An 18,730-nucleotide genomic window follows, 5' to 3' on the forward strand; every position below is an offset into this window, starting at 1 on the left:
ACTTTTCACTGTATCCCCAGTGTTTCCAATCCTCTCTTTTGTATTTCCATCTTTATGTCCCTCTGTGCTTCACTGTATATATTTTCTCTTGATTTATTTTTCAGTTAAGTAATTATCTCTTCATCCTTGTACAGTCTCCTGTTAAACTTATGCATTGAATTTCTAATTGGTTGTTGCGTTTTTCTGTTCTAAAATTCTGTTTGATAGTTTTAAAGTAAGTTTCAGTTTTCTGCTGAATTCTCATTTTGTCTTCTATTTTCATTAACATATTAAGAATATTTATTTTAAAACTTGTATCTGTACCTTCATTATCTGTCTCCACTGTCCTTTTTTTGTTTGTTTTTAATTTGGCTGCACCGGGTCTTAGTTGTGGCACGCTGGATCTTCGTTGCTGTACGTGGGATTTTCAGTTGAGGCATGCAGGATCTTTAGTTGTGGCATTTGGGATCTTCAGTTGTGGCATGTGGGATCTTGTAGTTGCAGCATGTGGGATCTAGTTCCCTGACCAGGGATCAAACCCAGGCCCACTGCATTGGGAACATGAAGTCTTAGCCACTGGACCACCAGGGAAGTCTCTGTGAGTCTATTTCTGTTGTCAGCTATTTCTCTTGTTTTCAAGGTGGGTTTTTTTTTTTTTGGTCTTGTGTTTGGCTATTTTTTATTGAGTGATGGATGCTGTATAAGAAGATTCTTCAAGGGCTTCCCTGGTGGCGCAATGGTTGAGAATCTGCCTGCCAATGCACGGGACACGGGTTCCAGCCCTGGTCTGGGAAGATTCCACATGCCGCGGAGCAACTAGGCCCGTGAGCCACAATTACTGAGCCTGTGCATCTGGAGCCTGTGCTCGCAACAAGAGAGGCCGCGATAGTGAGAGGCCCCCGCTTGCCACAACTAGAGAAAGCCCTTGCACAGAAACGAAGACTCAACAGAGCCAAAAATAAATAAATAAAAAATAAAAATAAAGGAATTCCCTTAAAAAAATTAAAAAAAAAAGAAGATTCTTCAAAATAAGTTGAAGTCTGAGATGAAGTTCTCTTTCTTCAGAGATGATTTACATTTGCTCTGGTAGGTGACTGGAGCATTAGATATCCTGGGTTGTCTTAATCTAATTTCAGAGATTGAGATGATGTGAAACTGACCTTCCATCATTGGAAATGCTAGTCTATTTCTAATTCACTTTTCTCTTAGTATTGTAAGCCCTCTTGCCTTCTAACACTAAACATCGGGGATTTACAGGATGCCCTCATTCTTGGCAGTCTTGGTCTCCAAATTCTGTGCCTCCTCACAAAGAAACTGTCAAAAATTCTGCTCACAATTTCAGCTTGTTGACTTTTCAACTGCCTCTTCACCATCCCTCACACCACCTCTACCACTAACCAGGGAGGTGAATAATAAGATGCCAACGTTGAGTTGACCTTTTTCATTTTTCAATTGTGTCCAGAACACTGGATGCTTATGACATCAATAATCTAGTTTCTCTCATTTATATAGAACATCCGTCTATCTTCTGCTTCCCTAAAATGTTTCTTCAACTTTCTCAGCTTTAACTCTAGTTACCGTTTACTTTTTTATTGACATAAGATACACATAAAACTTACCATCTTAACCATTTTTAAGTGTACAGTTCGGTGCTATTAAATATGTTCACAACCTTGTACAACTGTCACCATCATTCATCTCCATAACTCTTTTCTTCTTGTAAAATTGAAACTCTGTGCCATTAAACAATAACCACCCATTCCTCCACCTCCAGCTCCAGGCAACCACAATTCTACTTTCTGCCTCTATGATTTTAACTACTCTAAGTACCTTCTATAAGTGGAGTCATTTAGTATTTGTTGTTTTGTGACTGACTTATTTCACTCAGCATAATGTCCTGAAGTTTCATCAGTGTTGTGGCATGAATCAGAATTACCTTCCTTTTTAAGGCTAGATAATATTCCATTGCATGTATATACCACATTTTGCTTATCCATTTATCCATCGATGGACACATGGGTGCTTTGATATTTTAGCTATTGTGAATAATGTTGCTTTGAACATAGGTGTACAAATATTCTTCAAGACTCTGCTTTCAATTATTTTGAGTATATACCTGGAATAGAATTGCCATATAATAATTCTATCTTTAATTTTTGAGGAACCACCATGCTGTTTTCCACAGCAGCTATACCATCTTACTTTCCCAGCAACAGCGTACAAGTGTTTCAATTTCTCCGTATTCTCATCAACACTTGTTATTTTCTGGGTTTTTAAAAAAAACAGTATCCAACCTAATGGGTGTGAGGTGGTATCTCATTGTAGTTTTGATTTGAATTTCCCTAATGATCAGTAATGCTGAGCATTTTTATATGTACTTATTGGCCATTTGTATATCTTCTTTGGACAAATGTCTATTCAAGTCCTTTGCTCGTTTTTTAATTGTTTTGTTGTTGTTGTTGTCGTCAAGATTTAGAAGTTTCTCTGTATTCTGGATATTAATTTCTTATCAGATATATTATTTCAAATATTTTGTCCCATTCTGTGGATTGCCTTTCTGCTCTGTCAACAGTGTCTTTTGATGCATAAAAAATTTTAAATTTCATATAGTCCAATTTGTGTATTTTTTCTTTTGTTGCCTGTACCTTCGATGTCATATCCAAGAAATCACTGTGAAATCCAATGCTGTACAATTTTTGCCCTATGTTTTCCTCTAAGAGTTTTAGGTCTTTGATCCACTTTGAATTTATTTTTTATATGGTGTTGGATATGGGTCCAATTTCATACTTATGCATGTAGATATCCAGTTTTCCCCATACCAATTGTTGAAAACACTGTCCTTTCCCCCACTGAATGGTTTTGGCATCCTTGTAAAAAATAACTTGAACAGAGCCCATGTCTGGGCTCTCTTTTCTATTCCATTGGTCTCTATGTCTGTCTTTATGCCAGTACCACACTGTTTTGATTACTGTAACGTTGCAGTAAGTTTTGAAATTATGAAGTGTGAGTCCTTCAGCTTTATTGTTCTTTTTCAAGATTGTTTTGGCTATTCAGAGTTTCTAGAGATTCCATATGAATTTTAAGAAATTTCTATTTCTGCAAAAAAACATCATCAGGATTTTGATAGGGACTGCACTGAATCTATAGATTACTTTGGGTAGTATTGATATCTTTACAATATTAAGTCTTTCAATCCATTAACATGGGATATATTTCTATATTTTTGTTTTCTTTAATTATTTTCAGCAATGTTTTGTAGTTTTCATTGTACAAGTCTTTCATTTTCTTGGTTAAGTTTGTTCCTAAGTGTTTTATTGTTTCTGATGCTATTGTAAATACATTTGGGGGGATAATTTTCTTTTAGGATTGTTCATTGTTAGCAACTTATTTCTGTCTTCAGTTTTGTATCCTGCTACCGTGCTGAATTCATTTATTAGTTATAACAGTATTTTAGTGGAACCAAAAGAAACTCTGGTGCTGATATTTTTCCTCCCTCTAGAGGGAGCTCCTCATCAGCCAAAATACAACGCCTTGGAAAATGCTTTTAAAATACCTATTTTGAAACGTTTTCTTCTTCATATGATTTGGTTGCAAAAAGGAAAGTAGTTCACTCATAAAAATCCTTATAGTTTTAACACTTAAAACTTTGGAAATATAATTTCCTCACCTACTTGTCACTTACTTATCCTCCCCTTCCCCCACCAAATTGTATTGGTTTTGGATCTATTTGTTAAAAATATTAAAATGCAACACCTTCTGATTTGTTTGTAGAATAGCTGTTTGTCATTAGGAAATATAGACATTTTAAAGCTAATAAAACCTCTGCATTATTGCTGGATACAACTGGAAAGTGTACTGAATTAGGAGGCAGAAACAAGAATGCTAACTTCCCTCCAAGCATCAGGGCTTTGTGATGGTCTTTTCCAGTTTCAGCAGCCATTAAAATCAACATCAGAGAGAAGTGAGCTTAAATTCCAGACCAGCATATCACTGCAGGACAAAAGGTTAAACCAGGACTTTGCCCAAATAAGAAGAAAAACCAATCACCCGGCAAAGGACATGAACAGACAGTTCACAGAAAAAGAAACAGCGGGGGGGGGGGGGGGGGGCGGGCGGGGGAGGGCAGATTCTGAACATATGCAAAGATGCTCAACTCACACATAAAAAAGAAATAAAAAGTTGATTGGTGATGACAGGTCCTTCAGGTTGGTAAGGGTGAAGACAAACTATTATATGTTGTTGGTTAGAATGTAAACTGGCAAAACCTCTCTTTGAGTAACAATTTAACAAAATCCATCAAAACAAAAAATGCACAGACCCCTTGATCCAGCAATTCTACTCTGGGAATTTTTCTCTACAGAAATATTCCCAAAAGTTAGCATCCACTTGACATCAAAATCAGATTAGGTCAGCACAGGAAGAGAAAACTATAGGCCAATCCGACTGGTGAACCCACATGGCAAATATTAAAAAACTGAATCCAGTGATGATTTCAAATAATACTTAAATGAGTAGAATTTATCTCATGAATGCAAGTGTATTGATCATTGTTCTTTTTTCTTAATTTATTTTATTTATTTATTTTTGGCTGCATTGGGTCTTCGTTGCTGCGCGCAAGCCCTCTTTAGTTGCCACGAGTGGGGGCCACTCTTTGCCACAGTGCATGGGCTTCTCATTGCGGTGGCTTCTCTTGTTGCGGAGCACAGGCTCTAGGCACGAGGGCTTCAGTAGTTATGGCTTGCGGGCTCCAGAGGGCAGGCTAAGCAGTTGTGGCACACGGGCTTAGTTGCTCTGCAGAATGTGGGATCCTCCCAGACCAGGGCTCGAATCCATGTCCCCTGCACTGGCAGGTGGATTCTTAGCCACTGAGCCACCAAGGCAGCCCGATCACTGTCCTTAACTACAAACAACACAAGCTGTTTCATATTCATTTAAGCAGAAAATAAAAGTACTGAAACAATACTTATTAGCTCACCAGATTTTCAGGAAGCCTGAAGAGTAGGCTCAGAAACAGACAGAGCAAAGAAAAGTTACATATCCAGAACCACAGAAAACACCTCACCCTAGAACCAGCCTGATGAAGATTCCACCATGGGCACAAAGGATGCTCTCTTTGTTTTCTGGATCCCAAGCCGCAAGTTGAAAATCCCTAGTTGGGGGCTTCCCTGGTGGCGCAGTGGTTGACAGTCCGCCTGCCGATGTAGGGGACACGGGTTCGTGCCCCGGTCTGGGAGGATCCCACATGCTGCGGAGCGGCTGGGCCCGTGAGCCATGGCCGCTGAGCCTGCGCTCCGCAACGGGAGAGGCCACAGCAGTGAGAGGCCCGCGTACCACAAAAAAAAAAAAAAAAATCCCTAGTGGGTACATTTGACTGGCCAAACCTGTCACATGTCTGCCCAGCAACCAGCGAAGCTGGGAAAGCAAGAAATTGGCATTTACAGCTCTATAATTAGAAACAAGCTGTCTCCCACCAAGAGAGATAAGAAGGGTAGTCCCCAAACACAGGGAAGGGGCTCAGGTGCCAGGTAGTCTTAAATATGGCCAAGGCCCACCACTGTGAGGAAATTTCCACAGTAAAAAAATCTATTGATGTAATTTACAATATTAACAGATATAAGAGGAAAACCATGTAATCCTCTCTACAGTTGTAAAAAGAAAAACATTTAATAAAATTCTTCATTAAAAAAAAATTAGGGACTTCCCTGGTGGTCCAGTGGCTAAGACTCCGTGCTCCCAATGCATGCGGCCCGGGTTCAATCCCTGGTCGGGGAACTAGATCCTGCATACATGCCGCAACTAAGAAGTCTTCATGCTGCAACTAAAAGATCCCACATGCCACAACAAAGATCCTGCATGCCGCAACTAAGACCCGGTGCAGTCAAAATAAATAAATAAATAAATTTTAAAAATCATTTGTAATTCTATGAATAGCAATGGAGATTTTAAAAATGAAATTAAGAAAACAATTCTATAATAGCATCAAAAAGAATTACTTAGGGAAAAAATTAACCAAGCAGGTGCAAGACTTGGACACTTAAAACTATAAAACACTGTTGAAATAAATTAAAGGAGACCTAAATATATGGAAAGATATTTTGTGTTCATGGGTCAGAAGACTTAATACTCCCCCAGTTGACCTACAGATTCAATGCAACCCTATTAAAATTCCCACTGCCTCCCCCATTTTTTTCAGAAATGGACAAGCTAATCTTGACGTTCATATGGAAGTGCAAGGGTCTCAGAATACAACAGTCTTGAAAAAGATAAAGTTGGAGGATAGATATATAAATCAATGGATTAGAATTGAGAAACCAGAAGTAAACCTACAGATCTATGTTCAATTGATTTCAACAAGGGTACCAAGACAAGGGAAAGAATAATCTCTTCAACAAATGGTGTTGGGACAACTGGAAAAGCCCATGCAAAAGAATGAAGGTGAACTCTTAGTTAGCTCACAACATATACAAATATTAACGCATAATCGAATGAAGTCCTAAGTGTAAGAGATAAAACTAAAAAACTCTTAGAATAAAAAACACAGGGGTAAATGTTTATAAACTTGGATTTGGCAATGGATTCTTAGCTATGACACCAAAGCACAAGCAACAAAAGAAAAATAGATAAATTGGACTTCATCAAAATTTAAAACTTGTGTGCATCAAAGAACATTACAAAGAAAGTGAAAAGACAACCAGAAGAATGGGAGAAAATATTTTCAAATCATATATCTGGTAAGGATATAGTGTCCAGAATATATAAAAGACTCACAATTCAACAACAAAAAAGACAAGTAAGCCAATTAAAAATAAGCCAGTTAAAAAGTGGAAAATGGTTTGAATAGACATTTCTCCAAAGAAACATATATAAATGCCCAAGAAGCACATGAAAAGATGCTCAACATCATTAGTCTTAGAGAAATGCAAATCAGAAACACAATGAAACACCACTTCACACTAGTATGGCTATAATAAAAAATAAATGGAAAACAACAAGTGGAGATGTGGAGATTGGTAGGAATGTAAAATGGTATAGCTGCTGTGGAAAACAGTTTGGTGGTTCCTCAAAAGTTAAACAGAGAATTACCAGGTGACCCAGCAATTCCACTCCTAGGTATATACCTAAAAGAATTGAAAACAGGTGTTCAAACAAATACCTGTACACAAATGCTCACAACAGTACTATTCACAATCACCAAAGAGTGAAAACAATTCAAATATCTGTCAACTTACAAATATATAAACAAAATGTATCTATACAATGGAATATTATTTAGCCATAAAAAAGAATGAAGTTACTGATACATTCTACAACATGGATGAACCTTGAAAACATGCTAAGTGAAAGAAGCCAGACACAAAAGGCCATATAATATATGATTCTATTTATACGAAATGTCCAGGATAGGCAAATCCATAGAGACTAAAAGCAGACTAGTGGCTGCCAGGGTGTGGGGCAAGCGAAAGAAAATGGCAAATGAATACTTAATGGGTACAGGGTGTCTTTTGGGGATGAAGCAATTAGAATTAAAATTAGATGAAATTAGAAACTGGACTTAGATAGTAGTGATGGTAGTACAACATTGTGAATGCACTAAAAGCAACTGAATTGTATCCTTTAAAATAGTTAAAATGGTTAATTTTACATTATGATTTTTACCTCTATTAATTTAACAAGATACACAGAAACATACATGGTTTTCTATTTCTTTAGGTACATGGATGTTCTGTGTCCATAAATGCATAGCTAATTGTCCAGGATACCCTCCAAGCTGGGAACAGTAATAATGTAAGGCAGAAAACACTGACTGCCAAGCAAAATTTATTTTGAAATGTATGAATTAAAAATAAATTATATAAACTATAATGGAAAAGAATCTAGAAGGAATATATATATGGATAAAACTGAATCGAATGATATACACCAAAAACTAACACAACATTGTAAATCAACTATACTTCAATAAAAAATAAATAATTTTTAATAAAAAATTTAAGTCTGTGCATGGCATAAGGTCTGAAAGAATAGCTCTGGGGGTAAATTTCAAGGGAAATTCCCTTTCCACCTTATATGTCTCTGCATTTTTTGAAATTTTAGAAACAGACATACTATATTTATAATCAGAGGAAAAAATTAAGCAAGAAAAAGAGAAGCAGAAGCTGGAGAGGGGAGCAGTGAGGAAACAGAGACCAAGGAGCGTCGTCTGTGAATGCTTAGTAGGATTCAGGGAATGCATCTTGCTCTTTGGCCCCATATGCTGCCACTTTGTGAATAACTACAAAAGCGTGAACATAAAAGGGGCTGGTAGGTTTTTCCAGGGACTTTTAAGAAGGAGACAAAGCCAGGATATTCTGGCAACAAACAGCCAGGCCAGAGTGGGGCCGGGGAGAGATCCACAAGGAACAGTGGGATCTAGTGCTCTGACCATGGCAACCCAGCCTGGATGGACTGAGCCTCAGAGTGCTGGCCACAACCACAGCCCCCTTCTAAGTGATCCCTTCTTCGGAATCCAGCAGATTGGGCTGGAAGTAGACACCTGACACCAGGACCAAAGGTTCAATGCAGTGATAGAGGCCTTTGAGCTGGCTGATACCAGCACTCCGCTCACCCAGATTGCAGACGTTAAAGGAAGCAACAGGGTCCACTCTTGAGGACTTTTAATGTGATGCAAAGAGGTTGCTTGCTTAATAGGGCTAGAACCTGTAAGACATGCCAATGGACAGTGCCATGGCAACTACTATGAGTCATGGTAACAGGGCTCAAATACACATAAACAGGAGGCACAGCGCATGGCCCCACGAGCAGTGGGCACCCAGCAAATCCTCATGCAGAAAAATGAGCAATACCATGCATGCTAAAGGCAGAGCCAGAATGGCCTCCCAAATCCCAAAGGACTCACAGCATCTCTGCATCACCTGCGTCTGCAGTTCCAGTCCTAACTCTGAATCCTAGAAACACAGCTCTCTGTGAGCTCCCATGGGCCCTTGACACACAGTTGCATTCTTATAGCACAGTGGGGCAGACCGAGGTTTTGTGGGAACTGAAGCTTATATAATTTGGAAGGCCTACTTTAAGAAAAAGAATACAAAATTACAGACTTAAAATTAGGCAAGTGAATATTTAGGACAAGTAAAGAAATCACATCAAATTACACATTTAAAAAAGTTGGCAAATATCACAAACATAACAATGTATATACTACTTAAGTGTCCTACCTCTATAATATTTTTCCTACATTTTTTGCTGCATAACCTTTGATTACTTCTTCGTATGATGATTTTACAATATGATTTTCTATAGAAACTTGTTTATTATTGACATTTGAGATGCATAAAATGTGATTTCTTGTGCCAACATATGCACCATTCACAGCGGTTCTGATTGGTTCCCTATAATCGCTGGAATTCTGATAAATTCTACTTCACAAAATTTATACCAAAAAAAGAAAAAAAAGCTTAGAATGTTTATAACTGTGTCACTGCATTATCAAACATATTCCTGACAAGACAAAACTTCAATTTTAGTCAGGCATCAATGAGAACAGAATCTACCTCTTACGGTTTAACATGCCTGATAAAAGGAAGAATTTTCTACCGACCAGTTTTTGTCTCCATACTTTTCAAATCTTGCTTTTCCTCCCCTGTACATATACTTCTGCTGCCGGGCACTGTAGGGAGTATCCATATCACCATAGCAACACTTCTGTCCCAGTATCCTCATACCATGATACAGGTGAATGGATGACGTAACTGGAAGGAGAACTCCTGGAAGCCATTGCTAGCAGAATGGCTAGCAAGAATTTACCTATTCCCAGGGGTGACTGTGAACCACATAAATCTATCATATTAACCCAAACTAAGTATATCCCAACTCAGCCTCCCCTTAGTCACGTTCCAAAAGAAAGTGCAGCCATTCCATGGCACCCGACAAGAAAAGGGTGACAGAGGGAGTCAGAGAGGTGGAGACAGAGGCCCTCTCCAATTGCAGCTAAAATATCTTGCTTTCACAAACTTAACAAAAAACATACTAGCCCATGAACACACTGCTTGGATCCCTCCCAAAGGCTCTGACACTTAAGCTTCCATAAATCCACACTGGTGATGAGTAGTCCTAAGTAAAATCCCTTACTTGAAGGAAAACTGCACGAATCTCTCTTCACTGCCACCAGCAGGAACAGACATAAGTGACTGGAAGGTGTAGAAAGAGCAAGACTTAAGACACCAGTTAAGTCTGAGAAATAAACTGAAAGCAAGAGATAACGGCAGGCCCCCCCAAATGATGGGAATCAATAAATAAGGTGACTGGTCAATCCCTAAGGAGATACAAACAAAAGAAGAGGAGAAAGAGATGTGGGCGAAATGTGGATGGTCAGGATCTGATGAGGGGAGCATTGTGTGCAGGTGGGCGGAGTCTAGTGATGGGGGTGCCTAACAGTTGAGGGCGGGGCTAAAGACTAGGGTGGCCTGATAGATGAGTGGACCCTAAAGTCCAGGGCCATGGGCACACAAAATGTGAGTGAGGCCCATATAGAAGGGATTTGCCCAGCGGATAATGAGCAGTGTCTAAAGGTGAGTAGTGGTTTGGAAATAAGATGGATGGGGACCAGAAATGAGAGGCCAGGGCTACCTGGGCCAGGCCCCCTTTCCTCCCAGCACCAGAGGTGGGTCTAGGAGTGGGAGGGTACCCCACTGAGCATCTCCATGTTCCTCCTTCCCCTGATCAGTTAGAGAAGGCAGCCATAAAGATTCAGTCATGGTGGCGTGGCAACATGGTACGCTGGACGTTACTGCATGCAGCACTCAGGGCCGGGGTCATCCAGTGCTGGTGGAGGTCGATGCAGGCCAAGATGCTGGAGCAAAGACGGCACCTGGCACTAAGACTCTACACCTGTCAGGAGTGGGCAGTGGTGAAGGTGCAGGCACAGGTTCGAATGTGGCAAGCCCGCAGACGGTTCCTCCAGGCACACCAAGCGGCCTGCATCATCCAGTCTCACTGGCGCTGGCATGCCAGCCAAACCCGAGGCCTGATCCAGGGCTGCTATGAGGTCAGAGCCAGCCGGCTGGAGCTCGACGTCGAAATCCTCATGACCTAGGGTGCTGGCAGAGCCAAGGAGACTGGATCTCTCTTCCAATAAAGACATTTACTGACCATGGTCATGCCCTCTGGAAATCAGACCCATAGATGAGGGATCAGCCCCTTATCTTCCTGCCTTCCACCCAAAGAAAAGATTTCCTGGCATCGTCTTAATGCCCATGCCAGGACAACTCACACTAGGCCCTTGCTCCTAATGCAAACCTGACCAATCCTGCGCCCAGAAGAAACCTCAGGGCCCAGGTCAGTCTCTGACACCTCAGCCAGCCTGATCAGAGCTCCCTCCACAAGTTGGGGTAGGCATTGGGCTTTATTTTTCTGCAGCCCCTGCCCAGCCATCTCCATTCAGGGTAGGACTGGCTGCAGTCAGAGCCAGCTGGGAAGGCCAGGATTCCACAGGTCTGTGATTGGCAGGGCCCTCGGGCCAGCACAGAGATTAGCAGGGAGCCAGGAGGACACGGTACCCCAGCCGAGCAACAGCAGGACAGGCACTATGCCTCAATGGGGGATGGCCAGCCAAAGCCAGCCCCTGGGGAAGGCCAGCGCAGCAGCTGAGATGCTGCAGTTGTGCCTGCTGCCTCCCTCCCCAGGGGCTGAGAGACAAGGCTTCCCTCCCCTGTGTTGGCCACTTCCTAGGAGAACCACGCATGGGGTTGGGGAGGGGAGAGAGAGCCTGGGGATTGGAGTGGGTAAACAAGCAGAGGAGGATTAGGGGTGGGCAGGGGGGGATGGCTGTCCCTCTGCCATTGGAGGTCATTAGCTTGGGGACACAGCCTCTAAATCCTACCACATCCTCAGAAGCAGCTGTGCCAGCCTCCCCTCAAGATTCCCTCTCTTCCCCAACCCTCCCACAAACTACCACACCCTCTGCTGGGCCTGCCTCGAGTGGGTACTGATGGATCTCTGCTTTGCTGAGTCTCTCGTTATCTCTTGGCATTTATGTGTCAACCATGTCTGAACATGATCTCTCATTCTCTGCTTTGTCATCCATGCCCAAGATCCCTCACTCTCACCCTGTGTCAGGTATGATGTTTGTCTGAACCTGCATCCCAGAAGTCTGAGGTCCATGGCCCTCCCCAGAATTTTGCAATGGGTGGCCTTGCAAGGGATGAGAGGACCAGCTGGGGAGGTGTACAGAAGTCAGAGGTCTTCATGGGCCTTGCAGCTGGGTAAGGTTTTCCCTCACCACAGGGCCCACTGTGTGTGTGTGTGTGTGTGTGTGTGTGTGTGAGAGAGAGAGAGAGAGAGAGAGAGAGAGAGAGAGATTCAGGGCAGGGTGTCCCTAGAAGCGCTGTGACAGATGTGAGGATTCAGGGTTCAGTTCAACATCCATCACCTCCAGTAGCTGCAGGTGACAATGATGCAGCTAGGTTCCTCACTCTTCCAAGGGACCCCTTTTAAGAGCTTTGGACACAGCTCTCTCCTCCCATACTGGCAGCAGTGAGTGGTAGGAAACTGGTTAGGTCTCCAAACTGAACATGACAGGAATTCTGTGTGACTAGCCCATTAAGCGCCCACCCCTGCAGTGAGAGGTGTTTAAAACCTGTGCTGGCAAGAATTTAACTCTCTGATTCACAACCTACATTAGGCATTGGAATCCCCTAAAACACATACAAAAAATACTGATGCCTGGGCCCACCCAGAGATTCTCCTTTAATTGGCTGGGAAGTGGCCTGGGCACTGAAATTCAATGTGCAGCCACAATTTGAAAACCGCTGAGTTAAGTCCTTCCCAGCCTGGGTTATATGCCCGCCAATCAGCCTGTGTGGTCCCACCTGGGGACAGTCATGCAGAATTCCAAGCTGAACACTCAGTGGGCTCAAGGTAATCAAGGCTTTCTGCTCTCTGATGAGCTAAGAATGTAAAGTAAAATGGGGATCTAGAGGCAGAGCTGCTTTGGGTCAAAAACCTTTGGAAGCAGGAAGATACAGGCCCTCCTGAGAGCTGGGGCCTGAGATGGGGAGAGGCTGTTAGGGGGAAAGTAGGCTGGGCCTCTTGTCCCAGGTAGAGGGGATCCCAGGAAGATGGCACCACACAGGTGTGAACAATGGAGACTCTGGGGCAGCCTAAGAAAGACAAGTTTCATCCAAAGTCTTCACCACCACCTGCAAGAGTCCCTTCAAAGATCAGGGGTCTTGAGAAGCCAGGGATGGTCTAACCCCATGGATGCTGGGCATCAGAGAGCCCCAGGCAGAGGAATGAAGCATAGAACAAGAGTCAGGAGAGAAGCTCTTTTAGCAGCAAGGTCTGTGGCTAGTTGCCTAGATTTGTGGAGCCATCTTTCTCTCCTTAGCAGGGATGAGGCCACAGGTGGGACCCCTTAGAGGTAGACCTCTCAGAACCTCATAGATCCTCTCTTCTCTTCCCCACCATCACTGAGAACTGAGCTGCATAAGGAACTCTTCCTGAGAATACACTGAAACACTGAAGTGGGGGTGGGAGGAGCATGCTTGCAGCTTTGAGTCAGGAGTGAGCCTAAGAGCACTCTCGGGGACTTGGTATCCCCATTCATGCTCTTCCCCCAGGTGACATCGTGGCCCCAAGAGATATGTGACCCAGGCCTGTTCAACAAAGAAATAAACTGACCCTCAGATGGGCCTAGCCTCCTGGGTCCCTAAGAAGGTAGTTCAGTAAGTGAAGGCTCATGTTCTACAGGTCCCCTTCAGCCCTGGAAAAGGTCTCCAGGTTACATCTAGTCTCCCTGCCACAAGACGCCCATCCCATGCTCTCTAGCCCCTTACCTCATGCATCACCAACCTCAGTTCCGATCCTACCGCTCCAGGGTCTCCATCCTGCCTTGTCTTCTTTCTGTTTTCTACATGCCAAACCCTAAATGAGATGCCCACAGCCACTGCCATGCATGTCTGGCAGCTTGAGTGGGCTGACCAACATCCCGCTGGATCACTCACACACATTCACACACATTACCGAAGGACACTGGTTCTGACCACTACCTCACCCACTCCCATTTTGCCGGGTGGATGTTGCTGGTGTAAAGAGGTCTTTGTTCAGCTTTGTTTCTAAAAATCAAGTTTGTTCAGGCCCATCATAAATTACTAGTCTGGAAATAAGCGCTTATTATGTAGAAGGGCTGGACTGAGTTGAGAAGAAAATTTGTTTTCTGGGCACTCCCAAACTGGGCTTTCATATCTTTAGAACAAAGAACTTAGGACAGACTGTGACCTTAAAGAGGGTGACCACAGATTCTGACAGCAAAAGGGGGTAGGGCACAGGGCAGGTAGAGAAAGTTCCAGACACACAGGAAGAGACAAAAGCCCATTCACCGCCCCGAGACAGAGGAGTGTGAGGGGGCTTAGGTACTCCTGCAGCCTGCTGCCAGATCCTGCCCTTAGCCCTTCCCCTCAGGTCACCCCAGTAGGCACAGGGGAATCTGGGGGAGGCTGCATGGTTCAGAGGCAAAAAGTAGTAAAAGCCGGGCTTCCCTGGTAGTGCAGTGGTTGAGAGTCCGCCTGCCGATGCAGGGGACACGGGTTCGTGCCCCGGTCTGGGAAGATCCCACATGCCGCGGAGCGGCTGGGCCCGTGAGCCATAGCCGCTGAGCCTGCGCGTCCGGAGCCTGTGCTCTGCAACGGAAAAGGCCACAACAGTGAGAGGCCCGTGTATCACACACACACACAAAAAAAGTAGTAAAAGCCAAGGAAGGGGGAGTTCCTTAGTGGCCTAGTGTTTAGGATTCTGGGCTTTCACTGCCATGGCCCGGGTTCAATCCCTGGTCAGGGAACTGAGATCCTGCAAGCCATGTGGCACGGCCAAAAAACAAAACAAAACAAACAAAAAAGCCAAGGAAGGTACCAAAGTAGTGGGTCTGAGGGCTGCCCTCATTGAGCCCTGTATACTCCCTATGGGGCTGGGAAGTAGCCAAGAGTCCCTGGACCCCCAAGATGGGAGAAGTAAGACATGCCAAAAGGACTGGTGGTCCCAAAGAGGCCTAGGACAGAGACAAGAAGCCACAGACTGTGGCGACCTCACCACCTGAGGCCAAGGCAGGGACCATGGGCATCATAGAAGGTGAATTTAGGTCTGTGGTCTGTGGGTGGGGGACACAGTAGGATTATCTATTGGGGGTGGGCTAAAGACAACATGGTTTCCAGGAGAGCAGGCAGGACCACCCACAAGACCCAACCCAGGAGGGGAAAGTGGGAGGTATCAATGAAAGATGTTTGGCTATGAGTTGATAATTGTTGAAGCTGGAATGATGTCTACTCTGTCTCATTTTGGATGTGTTCGAACATTTCCACAATAAAAACATAAAAAAATAACTTTAATATAAATAATAGAAGAATGAAAATTACTTAAATAACTTCCATAACAGTTGGGAATTGTATCGGGCTCTTAGGAACAGAAACTTGAAAACCAGTGGCTTAAACAAAACAAAAGTTTGTTTTCTTCTCCCATAAATAAAGCCCAGCAGTGGGAAGGCCAAGGTACAGCAGCTGCATAATATCAGGAGATCCCATCTTCTCTGTTTCCACCCTGCACTCCTAGGATGGGACTAGTCCTCTTACTCTAGGATGACTCCTAGAGTTCCAGCCATCATGTCTGCATTTCAGGAGAGTAGATGAAGAGCAAAAAGAGAAACACTTCTGCCAGCTGACTTCATTTCTTTTAAAGAACTTTCCCAGAAGGCTCACTCACCCAGCCCCCTCCACTTATATTTCATTGGCTAGAACTGTTACCAGACCTTCTCTGCTACGAGGACACGCATTGATGCCAGGTGTAACCAAAGAGGCTAGATTCTGCTGTGATGCAAACTTCCAAATCTCAATGGCTTAACTGAAATGTATTTCTCACTCACACAAATCTGCGGGGCTCCAGGCAATTCTCCATGCGGTGTCCCTCCGGGTGCTCGCTCAGTCTTCCAGGCTGCTCCATGCTTACACCACCTCCATGTGGATATGAGCTCCTGTGACAGCGCTCCTCGAAGCAGGGGAAGGAAGGGCTGGAGACAAGAGCACCAGCGTTGTAGTTTTCCACTTGGAAGTGTCTTATTTCACTTCTGCTCCCTTTTTATTGGCTCAACAGCCATGCAGCTGTGTCTAACTTCAAGGAGAAGGAAAATACAATCTTCCAACATGCCTGAAAGGAGAGGGAACAAGAATGTTGGTGAACGAATCAACATGCCCCATGTCAGGGTGCCGTTTACAAGATAGAAGAGAGAGTATGTATGGGGGGCAGGGGGCGGGGAACCAGCAGCCTCAGCCACGACTCCTAAAACGTTAGAGAAAAAATATGAAGAAGAAATCTCCATCAATTCAATGGAAGTATGAAACGGAAAAAAATAAGAAAGCAGGATAGAAAACCCAAAGATGGAAATAAGTCTGTATTAAATGGAAATGGGTACAATTCATCTATTAACAGAATCTCATATTAGGTTTTTAAAAATATCCAACCATATGATGTTTTATAATGGACACATCTAAAATAAAAGCTGGAGACAAACTAAAACAACAGAAAAACATAAAGCAGAAGAGAACGTTTAGCTGTTTAAAAACACATTTACTCTCCTCTCTCCTAAGATCTAAGGAAAATGAAAAGAAAGCAATTAACTTCACCAAAAAAGCTCACAATTGGGAACAGAGTGAAACAAGAGCCGTCAGAGGATAAAGAGGACCACAATTCTGGAAAAGGGAAAGTAAGAGATGGGTACCAGATGAAGCAGGAAGGAGGAAGCTGAAGAACAAATGCTCAAGAGGGGCAAAAGGGTGAGGAACCGGACTCAAACACAGGCACCTGACTCCAGGACCCAGGCTCTTAACCATTCTCCCAACTGCCTCCTCCAGGAGATTTGTAGCTCTGGCAGTAAAAAAAAGTCCTGATAGGGAACTCCCTGGTGGCCCAGTGGTTAGGACTCCGTGCTTCCACTGCAGGGGGCACGGGTTCAGATCAGAGAACTAAGATCCTGCAAGCCGCGCGGTGAGGCCAAAAAAAAAAAAAAAAAAGTCCTGATGGAATGAAAGAATATGGAGCTCACACTCCTACATTTAAAGGATAAAATGAGTATTGAGGGCAATGGGCAGTCTTGCCACCATGAAGTTCTGCAAAATATAAAACAGCAGATCATTCCAAGTAATATAAACTACTCCAAAGTACAGAAAGAGCAGAAAGTTATCCAACTATCTTTATGATGCTGGCATAGCATTGTTATCAAAACCAGACAAGTATTCTGAGGATCTAATACTGTACTGTGTAATTGAAATTTGCTTAGAGAGTAGAACCTAAATGTTCTCACCACATATATAGATATGTTAACTAACTAGATGGGAAGAATCCTTTCATAATGTAATTATATATCAAATTATTAAAATGTATATTATTTCTCAATTACATTTTAATAAAGTTGAAAAAACTCCTAAAAAAATCCCAGAGGTAAATTAAGACCACTGTCCATAATGGTGGATTGTTAAAACCCTAAATAGAATATTAGCAAATTACAAACATCAATTTTTGTTTCTTCATTTGTTTGTCTGTGTTTGTGTTTGTATTTTTTTGCCACACCACGTGGATTGTGGGATCTTAGTTCCCCGACCAGCGATTGAACCCTGGCCCTCAGCAGTGAAAGCAGAGTCCTAACCACAGGACTGCCAGGGAATTCCCCAAACATCAATATTTAAATGTATATACATAATGACAAAATAGGCCAGGAAACCAATGATGGTTCAACAGTGAAAAATCCATCATTGTAACTGATTAATTCAAAGCAGAAAAAAATCATATGATTAAAATTAAGCACTCATTCTCATTTTTAAAAAAATTACTAGTAAAGTATAAAGAAAAGAAACTACACTAAGGATCCAAACAATAAAAAATATATAAGGGGCTTCCCTGGTGGTGCAGTGGTTGGTAGTCTGCCTGCCAATGCGGGGGACAGGGGTTTGAGCCCTGGTCCAGGAAGATCCCACATGCCGCAGAGCAACTGGACCCGTGAGCCACAACTACTGAACCTGCGTGTCTGGAGCCTGTGTTCTGCAGCAGGAGAGGCCCATGCACCGCGATGAAGAGTGGCCCCTGCTCGCCGCACCTGGAGAAAGCCCTCGCACAGAAACGAAGACCCAACACAGCCAAATATAATAAATAAATAAATAAATAAATAAATAAACTTATTTTTAAAAAATATATATATATGGATCTCACGTAACTCAATAGCATAAAAACCAAGCAACCTGATTTCAAAATGGACGAAGGGGGCTTCCCTGGTGGCTCAGTGGTTGAGAGTCGGCCTGCTGATGCAGGTGGGACATGGGTTCGTGCCCCGGTCTGGAAAGATCCCACATGCCGCGGAGAGGCTGGGCCCGTGAGCCATGGCCGCTGAGCCTGCGCGTCCGGAGCCTGTGCTCCGCAACGGCAGAGGCCACAACAGTGAGAGGCCCACATACCGCAAAAATAAATAAATAAATAAAAATTTAAAAAAACATTAAAAAAAATGGACAAAGGGCTTAATAGACATTTTTTTCAAAGAAAACATACAAATGGCCATCAGGTACATGAAAAGGTGCTCAACATCACTAGCCATCAGGGAAATGCAAATCAAAACCACAGTGAGATACCACCTCAAACCTATTAAAATGCCTATTATCAAAAAGACAAGCCTTATTCTCTTGCTATTGGCTGACACTGTTCATAATACAATTTGCTGTTTCACTTT

General features: G+C 43.1%; 1 protein-coding gene across 1 annotated transcript; it reads left to right on the forward strand.

The window, feature by feature from the left end:
* Positions 1-10,611: 10,611 nt before the first annotated feature.
* IQCF6 (IQ motif containing F6) lies at positions 10,612-11,068 on the forward strand (the record flags this gene model as incomplete). The annotated part of the gene is made up of 1 exon (XM_082639133.1): positions 10,612-11,068. The coding sequence occupies exon 1, from the start codon at positions 10,745-10,747 to the stop codon at positions 11,066-11,068; it is 324 nt and encodes a 107-aa protein (XP_082495259.1). The 5' UTR covers positions 10,612-10,744.
* Between the last annotated feature and the right edge of the window lie 7,662 nt (positions 11,069-18,730).

The sequence above is a fragment of the Mesoplodon mirus genome (genome assembly GCF_964341445.2).
Source record: "Mesoplodon mirus genome assembly, chromosome: 12".
NCBI classification, from domain to species: Eukaryota; Metazoa; Chordata; class Mammalia; order Artiodactyla; family Ziphiidae; genus Mesoplodon; species Mesoplodon mirus.